Source organism: Malania oleifera, chromosome 9, assembly GCF_029873635.1.
Source record: "Malania oleifera isolate guangnan ecotype guangnan chromosome 9, ASM2987363v1, whole genome shotgun sequence".
Taxonomy (NCBI): Eukaryota; Viridiplantae; Streptophyta; class Magnoliopsida; order Santalales; family Ximeniaceae; genus Malania; species Malania oleifera.
Window position 1 is genome coordinate 17,335,621 of NC_080425.1, and position 16,408 is coordinate 17,352,028.

At 37.6% G+C, this 16,408-nt stretch overlaps 1 protein-coding gene across 2 annotated transcripts in view; it reads left to right on the forward strand.

Moving 5' to 3' along the window:
- Window positions 1–16,203, forward strand: part of LOC131163807 (potassium transporter 7-like) — a 56,581-nt gene extending 40,378 nt beyond the window's left edge. For both annotated transcript variants that reach the window (XM_058120571.1, XM_058120572.1), the window contains exons 9-10: window positions 13,789–14,311; window positions 15,223–16,203. In XM_058120571.1, coding sequence (XP_057976554.1) covers window positions 13,789–14,311; window positions 15,223–15,760 — 1,061 coding nt within the window. In that variant the 3' untranslated portion in view covers window positions 15,761–16,203. The remainder of the gene's footprint in view (window positions 1–13,788; window positions 14,312–15,222) is intronic.
- The last annotated feature ends 205 nt before the right edge of the window (window positions 16,204–16,408 follow it).

The window sequence follows — 16,408 nt, forward strand, 5'->3', positions numbered from 1 at the left end:
GAGTACTGTGTAAATTGGAAGGCCTAATCACAATGATAGGTCTCTCCCTCTATTTATAGTATATGTCAAGTACATGCCAATGACGATGATACCGTTACTAATGCAGGCACTAACTCACACTTCCTAACATTGCAATCACTCACACCAATAATGCTAAATAACTAACCAGTGACAATCCCTCTCTAGCTGCAGCATGAATATCATGTGCTTCTAGCGTGTTTCAAATGGATTTAGCACAAGCATCCCTCAAGGATTTAGTGAATAATATTAGCTAGTTGTTATCAGATTTCGCACAAGTGGTTGTAATGAGCTTGTGAACAAGATTCTCAAAAAGTAACAATCAACTTCAGTGTGTTTCGTAAACTCATGGAAGATTGGGTTGGATGCAATATGAATAGTAGTTTGGTTATCACATGTTAATTCCATAGGTTGAGAATTTAACCAAGTTCTCCCAACATGTTCTTTAGCTAAATGAGCTCACATGTAGTGTGGGTGAGGCCCAATACTCTAGACTCAGCACTTGCCTGGGGCACTTCCTTTGTTTCTTACTCTTCTAGGATGCCAAGTTAGCACCCTTAAAAACATTGTACTTGGCTCTGGATCTTAGGTTGACCCAACCCAAGCTTCATTTGTATATCCTTGAACATGAGTCTGATCTCGATCTTGACATAAGAAACCTCCCCTAGTTGCATGTTTAAGATATCTCATGATACAAATGACTTTTTAAGGTATCTTAATGTACAAATGACTTTGGTATCTTGTGTTATGAATGACTGCATCATAGTGACTTGCTCTTGGAGAATCAAGAAATTGGCTCACAACACTTGTTGCGAAATATATATTTGGTTGAGTGATTGTGAAATAGTTCTACTTTCCATAAAGTCTCCAGTATTGTCTAGGGTTGTCCAACAAATCACCCATTTTTGGCGCTAATTGGCTGGTAGGATCCCTGGGTGTCTTAATAGGTTTGAATACCAATAGCCTGCTCTCATCTAAAGGATCTAGAACATTCTTCTTCTGAGAAAATGGTTCCCGTACAAGATTTGGATACTTTTATGCCCAAGAAGTACTATAATGAACCTAAATCTTTGACTTGAAATTTAGGTTGTAGAGAAAGCTTAAAGCTCTGGATACCTTGATCATCACCAATAATCACAATATCATTTCCATTAGGGAAATCCTACCAAAAGCAATATAATTGCTGCGCATTGCTGAAGACCAAACACAAGTACTAAGACACTTGACCCAAACAAACCATGTTCTAGGGGATTGGTTTAGATCACACAAGGAGTTCTTATGGTGTCATACTAATTCTGACTCTCACTGAGCAACAGAGGGGTCAAATCACAAACACATATGACCTCAACTATGGGAGTGAATCACAAATACATAACAATCAAGATACATTTGGTATTCATGGACTCCATCCTAGCATGCAACCTTGACCATTAGAGCAAATCACATTCATGCAAAGAACAATATAAACAACTAAAATAAATCATAAACAGAGTAACATAACACTGCTTCAAGCCTAATGAACTCGGTAAACATTACAAACAGCCTCTAGGAGTACCACACAATCATTCTTGGAGCGCCACATGAAAAAATAGAATGTGAGCATCTTTGTACGAAATTCATCATGAAAAAACCAATAATATGGTTTATAGACTACAGGATCAATTTAGGCCAAAAACATGGTTGTATAAAGCTTCACACAGTGGCACATGAGGTCAACGTGATGGTGTTTGAGGGCAGCTCTAGTGATGAGATTTTAGGGGATGTTTGGTTCACAACATCAAAATTATTTTTGTGGAATGACATTTATGGAATCTTATTTTTGGGAATGGGATGCTTGCCTCATGGGAATATTTTTGTTTGATTTATGCTGTGAGATTTCTATGAATGTACACATAATTCACATGTCAATGCTTTGTCCAAAATAGGAATTGTAATAGGCATTTCAAGAAGATGATCAATATACCCTTGAGATGTGTGTAACCAATATATGAAGTGAACTTGCTAAGAATACATAATTAAATTCATGTCTTGAAATTTTCAACAATTCAACACTTAAAATAATCAAGTAACCAAAATAACTGAAAGCAATATGGTGTCTAAATAGACGATTATATTATATTATATTATATTATTATAACACAATAATAATAATATTATTTTCATTTTGTTAATAATTTGTTATTTTAAATATAATTAGAGTGTGATAGTACTATATTATAAGGGCATTGTTGCCCAACCCCCCAAAATTGTGAGGGCAATTTGGTCCAAAAGGTAGTATTCCCATGAGAATGGGATTCCTGTGAAACTTATCCATGAGGAGGGTGGGAATGGGATGCCCATGTTTTGTGGGAATCCTTTGATTTTCTAGGAATGTAACATTTCGACCATGTCAAATTCCTATGCTCAAACAAATGTTAGAATGAGATGTCATGGTCATCACATTCCTGATTCTCGGGAACTTTAAAAGGTGCTGTCAACCAGCACCCCCCCCCCCTTTTTTTTTGGGGTTGGCAGATAGGTTGTGTTTGGTGTTCCTGAATTGGCAGTGTCATCTAGGGAATTTTTTTGGCGACTTCCGTGTTTCAGCAGTTGCTATCTAGTTTTTAGGCCTATCGATGCAAATAGGTGTCGAAATAGAACAATAAATTTAGAAAGACTGAGATTTGTTTTAGCAACCTCTCTTGATTCAATTAACTTCTAAATCTGTAGAATAACTCAAATCCCTGTTTTGGCATTGATGGTAACCATGGTTTTAAATTGAGGTTGTGGATAACATTGCGTAACAGTCGCAGGTGTTGTAGGATGTAGGAGATGCAGGTGTTACATAACGGGAAGCGGTTGCAGGATGTAGGAGATGCAGGTGTTACATAACGGGAAGCGGGCATAATGGTCATGAATTTTTTTCATGGATGCACAACCATGCCAAAATTGAAGAATAAGCATGAAATCCATTGATACATGATTTTTAATGAATTTTTGACTGCTTTTATTCAACCTACAAATGCTTTTTAATAGGCAATATGATTTTTATATTAATTTTAGTGCGCTGTTTACAAAAAAAATCATATATATATTAATATTTTGCACTACTTTAATGGCTAAAAAATGTAGAAATGTAATTAAAATGAAGAATCAATTAATTAGAGACATAAAATTACTAAAAATGAGTCTATACTCAATATACACATGAATTTGAAAAATGATTGGTGCCAATAGTTGAATACATGATTACAATATTACAACATAACACATTGGGATTGACATGGAGGGTCTTCATAATCTGCATCTCTATTTTGACATTGGGATTGGGAATCATCTCCCCACCCTTGTGGAAATACAAAGCTAAATATACCTATCTACTGGTGGTGAAAATCCAACTGATACAGGAGGTGCATGATCTCCTCCTTGACTATATCTTGAATAATATCTAGAAATTGAGGCTGGGGCTGGCTCTAGGGTAGTGTGTAGAAAAAGACTCACTAGACCTTGACCCACTAGGATAAGGATGATACGCATGATATGGATCATAGTGTTGAGGTGGTGGATATGTTGGATAATAACTGCTATCATGAGATCCATATGATTGTGATGATGAATCATCTAAATCAAAGTCTCCAAAACTACAAACCATACCATATGAATCTTCAGCAGATTCACGACCTCGATGTCGGCGACTTCTTCTAGTTTGTGCACCATGATTCCCACTAGGGCCACCACTAGTAGCACTCCTCTTGGGTTGTGAAGACTGGTACTTTTCAGGATTAATTAAGTCGTAATTTTTGGGTATATCATGTAGTCCATAATGACTAGGAGGATATTATCCCTACAAATCATGCCCCTATGTCATACCCATAATCATATTCTGCACCGTCGCCGCCGCCACCACCACCACCACCGCTACCACCGCCACCACCACCACCCCAGCCCAGCCTCAACAAAACTACCACCATCATCATTACTTGGTGGGCTCAAACCAAGATTATCATCACTTTGAATATGTTCAGGACTTGAACTTGAATCATACACGTTTATTGGTGGTTGATCACCTCCTGCAGTACCACCAACCTCTTCATCTAGCCAATTTGAGTTGTCCTGATTGTCTAGTAACTGTGCCTTTCTCTCCTCTAGCCATGGACTCGAAGGATCATCTTCTTCGAAAATGTAGTCCAAATTGATAGGATTGAAACTATCTTTGATTTCCCGTTGGCTTCTTCTCATTGTATGTCTTAAATTTAACCTTAAGTTGTACTACACAAAAGCAAGTTTTTGTAGTCTTATGTACATTAGTCTATTTCTTGTTTTCATATGGATGAGACTAAAGGTGTTCCAATTACACTCACAATTTGAAGTTGATGTGGTCTGGTTAAGAACTCTGATTGGTGTTCTTTGGAGCTCAGGAGCAGATATTCCATAATGAATCCACCATTCAGCTACATGAATAATTGAAGAAAAACATATGTCAATATAGTGTATTTTTGAAAAGTCAAATTTGGACATAAAAATGACAAAAATAGATCCATTCATCCATTATTTAGATACATTTACTAGGATTTGTTTGTTTCTTAAAAAGGATGTTTGTGAAGTATAATTAATTAATTAGATATATATTATGAAAAGTATTACAAAATACTAAAATAATTCATTATTCAATAGAACCAATACTTATTTGATTAATAGCCTGAATTTGAGTATCTATATTAGGTATCAGCTTGGTTATCACTTTTTTAACCCCATCCATGACTTCTCTAGTAACTTTAGGAGAGGGTGGGGCACCATAAAGAAATTGAGGGTTCAAAAAATATCCTAAAATTAAATTTACAATCATATTAATCCATAATAGCGTTTTAATGCAACTATGCATGATTTAAATGTTGAAATCATAAGAAATTCTATTTTATTTACACTTACTAGTTGCGGGCAAGTCTTGGTGCATTTGAAAACTCCATCGATTATCCATAATTTTTCAATAATCTTTGTAGAACAGATAATATTTCTAAATGGCCAACTTCGTCGTATCAATTGCCTCGTATATGGAACTTATGGTTGGTTTTTCATCACCATCAACCAATTTGAGAACTTTCACTAAGGGTTTTTGTACTTTAATTATATCAAAAGCCTTTTGCCAAAACTCTTTCCCTAAGATAATCATCTTCACATCATGTACTGCGCCTAATTTATCCATCCCAAACCTTGACTTTTTCCTAGCATCAGATGTGAATATTTCCCTCAACGCATGTTTATGTTTAACAATAGTCTTTGACACAATAAAGTTGGTAGCAAATTGAGTGATGGCAAGGCGAAGCCATTCTCTATTATTTGTGAATTTCTTCATAGAATTTACCGTTCATGTGTGAATGTAAATAAATGAGGTTATTGCTTTTGCATCTTCTAAGACTTTCACATTACTTTTCTTACCAATGTCTTCAAAAATAAGGTCTATACAATGAGCTGTGCATGCTGTCCAATAGAGATTGGGCCTCTAACAATTTTCCTCTAGCCTTCATTGCAGCTTCATTATTAGACACCACTTGGACAACATTTTCCTATCCAATCTCTTCAACAACATTGTCCATTAATCTGAAATGAAATTATACATTTAATAATTATTGATATTACTATTTAATTTTAAATATACAAATCTATAATACTATTTGCATATACAATCAAAATTAGATAATTACCTGAATTAATATTCAGCTGTTTGGCTCGGCACATCAAAGTCATCAACTGACTTATGAAATATGGTGCCTTTATTGCAGTAAACTAAAAAGTTTATTATGTGTTTTCTAGTTGGTCATGACTAACCATCACACATAATGGTTACACCTCTCTCCTTCCAAATTCCATCAAAAGAAGATGTATAATCTTTCATTTCCTGATATTCTTGCTCCAATTAAATTTCAGATATCTCATAGGATGATGGACCCTTCACCTACTTTCCAACCTTTGCAGCAAGATCAAACATTGGCTGCATAAATGGAGAGTTGGCTACATTTGCTGGAATTCGATTATAAATTAGAAATTTTCCAATTACTTTTCCTAAGTTACTTCTTAAACTTTTCAGTAACGTAGTGTTTACTTTTGGTTGTTTTGTACTTCTGCTTCTTTCTAGAATAGGATCCATTGTCCTTAGTCTAGCTTCAGGGACATCGGGATTGATCCATTGTCGTCTACTACCTCCAACTTCTCTGATAATATGAGATCGTGCTCTACTGAAACCATTGGCACCACCACTACCAGAGCCACTTCCCTCTTGATAAATTTTACACCCTCCAGTTGTTCTTGCTCAAAATCTCTTTCTCTTTTCCCATTGTTGTTGTGACCGTATGCTTTCTTGTTAAGTAAATCTCAATTATTCATAGCATTTATCACCTTGTTTAAAAAAAATAAAACAACTTAATGACTAAATAAAATCGATAAAGTTTTTAAATACCTTGTAGTTATAATTATTTTTTACATAACATATAAAATATACCTTGTATAGCTTTGTAATTTTAATTATTTTTTACATAACAGAGAGGCAAGAAGAATTTAAAATATACTCTAGTATTTATTCAAAATCTTTGAATAGTTAAAAATTTAAAATATTGGATATTTAATCTATTAATAAAATAAGAGTCATAAAAAAAAGAAAAAATGTTAATTATTTATATATAATATATTTATTTTAAGACCATTAAATTTATTTCTCAAGTCTTAGCAATTAGGAATTTAGGATTTTAGGTATTTATTCAGCCTAAGTGACCTGGAGGTTGTCGCCATGTGACGTGGAGGTCATGGGTTCAAGCCGTGAAAATAGCCTTTTGCAAAAATGCAGGGTAAGGCTGCGTACTATAGACCCATTGTGGTCCGCCCCTTCCCCGGACGCCGCATATGCGAGAGTTTTGTGCGTGCACCAGGCTGCCCTTTTTTTATTCAGCCCAAGTCCCTAATCCTATCCCTTAACCTAATATAATATATAAATAACTACTCAAAATAACTATTAACTAAACCTAATATAATATATAAATAAATGCTAGTTTAAGTAAACAACAAAACAAAAGAAAGGGAAAAAAAAAACACGAAGCATACCTGACCTGAAGACTGCCTAGCAAAGAAGGAAGGAGTGCACTGGAGGAGTCTCGAAGAGTCCAACACCAAGGTTCGAAGACTAGTTGATTGTTGAGTGTCGACCAGTAGGGAGCTGAGTAGGCAGCATGGTGTGAGTGTGCAACTCGCGAGCTGCTCTAGGGTTGGTCTATGACTGCCAAATAGGCTAGGAGAGGGCTTTGAGGCTTCAACCCCTCGAAAAAAAAAAAGGGGGGTGGGGGGGAATCTAAGCCTCCAAACTCAATTTCTTCCCCAAATGAACAAAGATAACTGAAGATTTCGATGAAATTGGAGAAATGGAGGGGGGGGGGGGGGAGTGCTGGCCGAATGCAAACGAAGGATTCCTTCTTATTCTTCAGCTTCAAACAACAAATCAAAGGTAAACTTTCTTGATTTTAACCTTTGGAATCGTAGATTTGCCAAGGACAAGTGGTTGGGAGAGGGAGAAACCAGGGAATCGTGAGAAAGTTGGGTGGATTGGAAAGATAAGAGCTGAAAACGGTCCGTAACAAGCCGTAGTGGTGTGTAATGGAGCGTAACAGCCGTAATGATAGCATAAAAACTGTTACAACTGTGAATTTTTCTCCCCCCACTAGATCCATGTGTAATGATTTCAGGGGCCCAATTTTCCATTACATAATATGTAACGACTGTTATTTAAAACCATGATGGTAACAGTGGCTTTCTGCTAGTCTCTTGCGCCATTAGCTGCGATGGAGGGATTGATAGGCACTGCGGGGTCGAATCCCCAAAACCCCAGCCTCCAAATCTTCACAACTCTAGCTGGTCTGGAGCTGAACTCTAGAGAAAAAAATCTTCTCAAAGTAGAATGCCAAAACCTCTTGGAAAAGTGGCTTAAGACCCCTATTTATACTTGGCCTAGAGCTTCCAAGAGAAGCCAACTCCTATTTTGTCCATAACCCCCTCTAAAAACCACTTATCTTCTAAAGCCCCACCAAAATAACAAAAATAACCCTAAATGTTATAAAATGGCCCCCAAAGCTAATTTGATAAAAAATAAACCTCCAAAATTCAGAAGTTACAAGAACACCCCTTAGCAGCCATCAATCACAACACTTGATTTAAATGGAAAATTAAATTTATATTGCAGAATTGCATCACCTATGGTGGTGCAAGCAATTCTCTTATAGCGGAGGATTTAGTTTTCACTCTAGTTTGATGGTGACTGTGGTACTTAGGGTTTAGGTCTCCAGACCATGCTCAAATACCATGTTAGTATTGTGTAAATTGGAAGACCTAATCATAATGATATGTCTCTGCCTAGTTATAATATATGCCAAGTACTTAACAATGACCATAATACCCTTACTAAGTCACACCCTAGCTCATGCTTACTAAAATACTATTAACACAGCAATGATGCTAAATATTAAGAAATGAAGGAGGTTTTTTCATTGTATACTACTGTCCGAAACTCAAGGTTGGCTTTTCAACATCTATCTTATGCCAACTCTTTGTGCTAACCTTTGGCGAAGGATTTTAGGATCTTTGATGAAAGTTCTATTGGAGTTGGTGGTTGTGATGTAGTGGCTAGATTTAAGGGGAGAATGCATGGGAGTAGTTTGGATTTTTAAGGGGAAGATCTTTGATAGGGGAGAGTATGCGGGAATTCAAATTTTCAAATATTTGGGCCTTCAAATGTTGGAGGCATGAATCTTGGGTTGCAAACATAAGTTAAAGAGAGTTGGGTGAGCACAAGATATACCATGAAATTTGGGTTGAGAAAAAGCAGGGCCTATTTCAACAAGTTGTGGGCCAAATTTTAAGCCCAAGTAAGAAGATTGTCCACCCAAAAAGCCCGTAACTCAATGGGGCTTGTGTAGGTAGGCCTATTTTAAAGTCATTTAGATCCCATATCTCATTGCCCAATTGTAAGAAATATTGCCTTCTTTTGGAAATCATAGGTAGTAGAGGTTGTCCTCTTCAATTGGAAAGCATGAACAACAATCAAAGAACTTGTGAAGTTGCTCTCTTTTGGAAATTGGGGAATCAGTGAAAAGGTTATGGCAGTTAGAGAGGGTGCTGAAGACAATGAAGGTGGATGAGCTATGTGAAGCAGGATGTGGTGCTCAATCGCCTTTCAAAGGCTTATGTGAAGGCAATGTAGATGATGAGGGTCGGGGAGGAAAAGTGGAGAAGGATGTTCTAGTATCTAACAATTTGAACCTCTTTCCCTTACAAAAGAAGATGAAGAAATCAAGTATCTACAATCATACAATTTTGAGGAGGGCTTGCTATTCGACCGATTTCCATGTGTGGATACTTTGAACTATATAGGCGAGGTGTCTTTGCGACAATATGGACAAGAGGAATGCCAGGAGTTGGGGAAGGGTGGGTTAGGAATGGACCTTGAGATCTCAAAACCGAATGCTTACGCTATTCAAGTCGAAAAGGAAGTTTAGGCCCGAACTTAGAGGAACCTAGCTTGTATTAGGCAGACTTAGTTCAAGTGCATCTCCTTCAGTAGTCCCAAATTTGATCCCTGAGTCTTCTCCAAATGAAGTTTGTAATCTTTGTAGTGAATTTGTTGGAGTCTGCTTGATAACTGTTACTGCTTCTAAGTTATTCTTCCCACTCCTAAAGATTGTGTTACCTCTTTTAATTCTCAACTGTGCCTAAAGGAGTCAACCAAAGTGGAAGACTTGCATAACATGGACATTCTAGGTGATGAGAGAGGCAACAAGGAGGCCTAGAACCTTCTTGATGAGTTGTCAACCTATGAACCATAAAAGAGAAGTTGTTAGAATTAGGAGATTCAATACAATAAATAGGGAAAAAAAGCTTCGAAATTGACTAGGGAACTAAGTAGACTTGCTTCCTTGGTTAATTACGAGAAAGGAGAGGATTTTGAGTTATAATGTTAATCTATAAATCGTCACTCTTGGAATGTTCAGGGTTTAAAAGCACTAGTAAGCGTAGAGTGGTTCAAGATTTAATTAGGAGAGTTTCCATTGATATCTTGTTCCTTAGGAATCTAAAATAGAGGTGGTGGATAGTTTCATGGTGAGAATTTTTTGGGGGTTGAGGCTTTAGATATTGGGCACTTAGTCCTTCCTCTAGAGGGGCAGACTATTGTTTATGAAATTGAGTACTTGGATGGGTGGGAGGAGTGTCGTTTGGTTGGTGATGAGGATAGGGTTGGAGCGGTTACATGATTGATGACTTGGATTTGAGTTTTTTTCAAGAAGGAAGTAGTTGGAGACAAAAGTCTTGGTTTAAGTGGGTGAAGGAGAGGGAATGTAATTCCAAGTTATTCCATAGGGTGGTTAATGGGAGGGGAAAATTTTATCCAATAACTTGAGTTAGATTTGGGAGGTTTGGTGCATGACTCCAATGTTAAAAAATTTCTATAGGAGGTTTTATATTAGAGTTTTGAGCACATGTTAGCTCTAGAGGCTTTAATTGGTTTCCTGGGGCAGACCTTTCTGTTTGGTTGGGAGAGACCTTTGATATGAGAAAATAGATCAACTTATCCTTCTCTGACATATTTGATATATCGAACGTCAAAACAGAAAATTGTTTCACGTATTCCCTGATTCACCCATTGTTTTTGAAGTCTCTTAGCTTTCTTCTAGCATTGTACTCAATGTTCTAAGGAAAGAATTGGGCCTTGAGTTGTCTTTTCAAGTCTGCCCAACAATCAATAACACAACATCCATTCTCAATCTCTTCGTACTTGGTATGCCACCACAGTTTAGTGTCCCAAACCAAGTACATAGTTGTAGTATTCACTTTCACCTGTTCCGAGTCCATCCTCATAGCGCATAAGTACTGCTTCATATCAAACAAGAAGTTCTCCAACTCCTTGGCATCATGGGCATCCCCATACATCCTGGGCTCTTGTATCTTGGCCCTGCTAAACTCCGGGTGTGTTTGAGTTTCCCATAGCAAGAACCATCACATTCACCTTTGCAGTCAGATAAGCTATCTGAGCCTGCAAGGTCTCTACAACATGGTGAAGGTCCTTTGACAATTCCACCGTGGAACTTTGTTGATGTCTTTGTGATCCCACCATGGAGAGAGATAAGGCTATAGGGCCTGATGGTTTGGGAGGATACTATGTTCTTTCACGAGTTTCATTGGAATGGGGTGGTGGAAAAGAGTGTTAATCTATGTTATTGCCCTTGTTCCTAAGGAGCGATCTGAGAAAGTGAGAGATTTTTGGTGATCAACTTGGTTACTAGCTTTTACAAAATCCTTGCGAAGGTTGTCTAAGAGGTTGCGAGGGGTGTTGGGGGGTAATTTATTTACAAATGGATTGGTAAACTTGTGAATGAGTTGGGAGGTGCTCTTTCAAATTTCTATTTCTTGCCTGAAGCCAAACAGAGATGAATTGATACAGAATCAGCAAGCTATAAATCTGGAATCTAATGAGGAAATTATTCAAGGGTTTAAGAATCAGTGGAGGGAGAGCAGGCTCTTGCTGCTGCTAGTTCTAGGGGAATTTGGATGATGGTGATACAAGAGAGCGTTCTGGTATTTATGGTGTACAGAACAGAGTGCCAGTTCAGCAAGCTGTATCTTCAATATTGACTACTATGGCAAAAACAGATACTCTTTGAGGAGGTTTCAGACGAGCTGGATTGCTGGAGAGTCTTAGTGAAAATTATATGTCTCTTACTAGAAGAATTGATGGCAGAAAATGGTTTAGTTGATGAGGGCGAGCATTTAAATTTTTCTCAGAAAATTATTGAGGGTGTCTGCTGAAGGCATATTATCAGTGGGAGATGTTTTTTTTTGTTTGTACACAAGGAAGCAGGGGACGATGGACCTGGATGGCTCCTCTGAAGCTCAGGTTGGCGTTTACCATTTAAAGAATATAAAACCAATTTGAAAATGTAATTGAGGCTGATTTCTCATTTGCCTTTATCTCTCATTTACGACATTCTGAAATTGATGTGGGTGAGGCTGACTGAATTGAACAAGGAAAAGAAAGGGGACTTAGATTCTCAAAATGGTATTTTAGTCATTCCCAATTTGCAGGAAATTGCTGATAATAACTTGTGTCAAAGAGAGGAATTTAATAAGGGGGGACTCTTAGCCATTACCTCTTTAGGGAGTTAGGGGCACAATCGCGACTTGCAAGAACTCCTTGAGATGGGTTTAATAGAACCGTACAAGGTTGATGAGTTTTTGGGCTCTTGTGGTAGAGTAGGTGGAGAAGCTTGACGGATGGAAAGGAGCTCCTTTTTTTTAGGTGATCAAGTCACGCTTATTCAATCTTGTCTTTCTAGCATTCCACTTTATACTCTTCCATTTTTAAAGTTCCTCTGAGGTAGCTAGGTCTATAGAGAGAATCATGAGAGGCTTCCTCAGGGGAGGGGAGGGGTGGGGTGGGGAAGAAGGAAGATCATTTGGTTAGATGGGAGGTGGTTTGTAGGTCAGAGAAGTAGGGAGAATTTGGTGTCTAAAGACATTGCTTTGATGAGTGAATGGTTATGGAGGTTTTCTTTAGAAGAGAACTCTTTTTGGCATAAAGTAATTTAAAGTAAATTTGGCTTACAAGAAAATGGGTGGGATGCTAATATGGGGTTTAGATCTTCCTTTGAGAGTATGTGTATCTGAGCTTTATCCACATTTTATTTCAAATACCAAGTTTGGGGTGGGTAATGGGCTTTGCATTTGTTTCTAGGAAGACTTATGGGTGGGAGTGTCTTTTTGAGTTGTTTCCTCGTTTGATAGTGTTTCTTCGCTACATAATGGGGTTATTTTTTCTTTTTTGATTTCTGATGGGGAGAATTTTCTCCACATTTCTATTTCCTAGAGCTCTTAATGATACAGAGATGGTCGAGCTTGCGTCTTTATTGAGATTGTTAGAGGGCTGCTATTTCCAGTGGGAAGATCTGAGGAAGTGGAGGATGGAGTCTTCGGGGTATTTTTCTCACAAATCTTTCTAATTTTTTAATCTGGGAAATCCTGGCTTCTCTACAAAATATTTGGAAGGCCAATGTTCCCTCTAAATAAGGCTGTTATTTAGTGGGTTGTTCTTCTAGAGTTACCACTAACAATCTGTTGTAGAATAGGAGGCCTTCGAAGGCTTTATGTTGGGATGTATGTGTAGTGTGTTCTCTGTTTTGATAGTTTTGAATCTACCTCTTATTTGTTTTTGTGTTTTTCTTTCTCCTGGAGATCTTGGAGCAGACTCTTTGGTGTTTTTGAGAAAAGTTTGGTTTGTCTGGGGTCAGTGGAGGATCTGTTGGCCATTTCTTCTTCAAGGTTCGGGAGTAAAGAGTCTAAGGACAGATCTACCCTTTGGAGATGTGGGTTGAATGCTGCATTGTGGGGTGTTTGGATGGAAAGGAACACTTGTATTTTCAAGGGAAAGAATACTTGGTCTTTGTTTGGGTAAGATTCACTACTTGGCTTCATTATGGGCTGTTGCTGCTGGCTGCTTCAAGGATTGTCTTTTAAGGATGTTCAGTATGACTGGTTTGCTGTTTGGTATTATTATTTTTGGTTTGTTCGTTTTTTTTTTTTTTTTAATTTTTTTCTTTAGTTCTTTTTAGGAGGATTTCTTAGTCTCCAGTCTTGTACATTCTTTATTTACTAATATTGTTTTATTTTTCTATAAAAATATTCCCTATTTCTGCATAAATTGATTGCTTCTTATTGATAGTTAAGCTTATATCTTTTCTAACATTAATAGCTTTGTCTTTATAGGCATTGCCGAGCTCGGTGTGATGATGATGACTACAGTCCTGGTTACCATTGTTATGCTTCTAATATGGCAGATAAACATCATTATCGTTCTGAGTTTTTTAGTTGTTTTCTTGGGGATGGAACTGATTTTATTCTCATCTGTGTTATGGTGTGTGGCGGATGGAAGCTGGATCATATTGGTCTTTGCCATTGTCATGTTTTTAATAATGTATATCTGGAACTATGGAAGCAAACTTAAGTATGAAACTGAAGTCAAGAAAAAGCTATCAATGGATTTGATGCGGGAATTGGGCCCCAATCTTGGGACAATTAGAGCTCCTGGCATTGGTTTGCTTTATAATGAGCTAGTGAAAGGAATACCAGCAATTTTTGGCCATTTCCTGACTACTCTCCCTGCCGTTCACTCCATGATCATATTTGTGTGCATAAAGTACGTTCCTGTACCTGTAGTACCTCAGAGTGAACGGTTCCTTTTCCGGAGAGTGTGCCCAAAAGGTTATCACATATTTCGTTGCATTGCCAGGTGAGACCTGCTTAATTTTTCCAAATATGTTAATTGTGTTGCATTCTTAGTTTGATCTGTTGGGAATAGCACAATATACCAGCTATGAATGGTAAAATCTATGATTCAAGACACCATTTTAAGTAGATACTCTAATACGGTCTTTGGTTTAGGCTATTATCAATATATACACCAATGCAGTGTTTGTTTTAGGGTATTATAAGTTTATACTCGAATGTGGTGTTTCGTTTAGGCTATCCCTTGAACATACCTGGGAATGTGATGGTGGATATCCAGATACCTACTTATGGTTAACATTTTTAATGGGACTCTAGATTCCCACAGAAAGCAAACTTCGTGGCTCACCATCCTGATTGAGGGATCAATATCCACACACCCATGTTTTGGGGCTATGTTTTATGAGTAATGGTGATAGTTTCCCTATTCTCTAGAAATAACGACAATGATGTCTCTGTATTCAGGAGTCAGTATTTTTAATTTGAACCAAACTTGATAATGATAATAATATTAACAACACATACATTCGAGGCATCAAGATTTCCAGGAATCTAGATGGAGGGAATCCAAGAACCCCTGAACCAACCACCATATTATTGGTTCATAGCCCGTTAATGCTATGGCCTTATAAACTGAGCGCAAATGAGCAAGTTGTTATGTTCTTTTTCCCCCTGCCTCCTTTATTTCTTCTTTCTAATTTTCAGTGATGACTCTTCAATAAAATGTGGGGGTTTGCCTATCAAAATACCTCTTAATAAGGTGTTCTTCTTGATTTCTTTCGTCAGTTTTAGCGACGTGTTCATTTTGTATTATAATCTTCAAATAACCTAATTACTATTATTATTTTGTCCCTTCATTTGGTTCTGATAAACAGACCCTGGCATCTTACAATGTTAAAAACCTGTGTTTAACAGGTATGGTTACAAGGATGTTCGCAAAGAGAATCATCAGACGTTTGAGCAGCTGCTGATTGAGAGCCTTGAGAAATTCATTCGCCGGGAAGCCCAGGAACGGTCATTGGAGAGTGATGGAGATGGTGAAGCTGATTCTGAAGAAGAATCATCTTCCTCGAGGGTTCTTATTGCACCAAATGGTAGTGTTTACTCACTTGGTGTTCCTCTTCTGGCAGAGTACAGGGATGCAAACAAGCCAATCACAGAAGTAAGCACCTCAGAAACAGTTTTGACAGTGCCACCTACAGATCCAGCATCATCTGATGCAGAGCAGAGTTTTGAGAGAGAGCTTTCCTTCATACGCAAGGCAAAAGAATCAGGGGTTGTCTACCTTCTTGGTCATGGAGATATCCGGGCAAGAAAGGATTCATGGTTCATTAAGAAGCTGGTTATAAATTACTTCTATGCATTTTTGAGAAAGAACTGCAGAAGAGGGATTGCAAATTTGAGTGTGCCCCACTCACATCTGATGCAGGTGGGCATGACATACATGGTTTGAAGTTTGATTTTAGTACTAGAATAATGCAAACCTCATACAGTTCGTCACAAAGTTTGACCGAGGGGAATGGGGTTAAGAGAAGCGCCAAGTTGACATAATGATTCAACTGCTGTGCATTAACTATGGCTCGTCTTTTTCATCCACCGGTTTTGAAACTCATCATGTTGGAAGTTTTCTAGCTTCTCTCCAAGCAGCTGCATTCCTTGTAGTGATTTTGAATATTGCAGGAATTGCTGCAGAGCCTTGAATTCAATTCATAATGTAATTGTGTCTAAGAAGTAATTTTTTTCCCCCTAATAGAATTTGGATTGAACTTCAAATCGTCGACTTACATTACACTTGTATAGGCATGAGATAGGTTTGGATAACTGTGTAAATTCATTCAGTTTTTGTGTTTCTATTGGAAACAATATTTTGAGAAAAAAGGTGAATTTATAGGAAAAGTAAGGGCTCTCTAGATGGCTCCACTATTCTTGTCATCTCTTTTACTCGTCCTTCCACAAAGCATTGGGCTTAATGGCTGTCATTAGTTATGGCTGAGAGATCTTATAGAAGGGAAGGCCTATGAGTTGTTGGTAGTTATGGAAAGGAATTTGTTGGTCTGATAAAATAATCAGAATTGATTGGATAAAGGTTTCCCTGATGAGG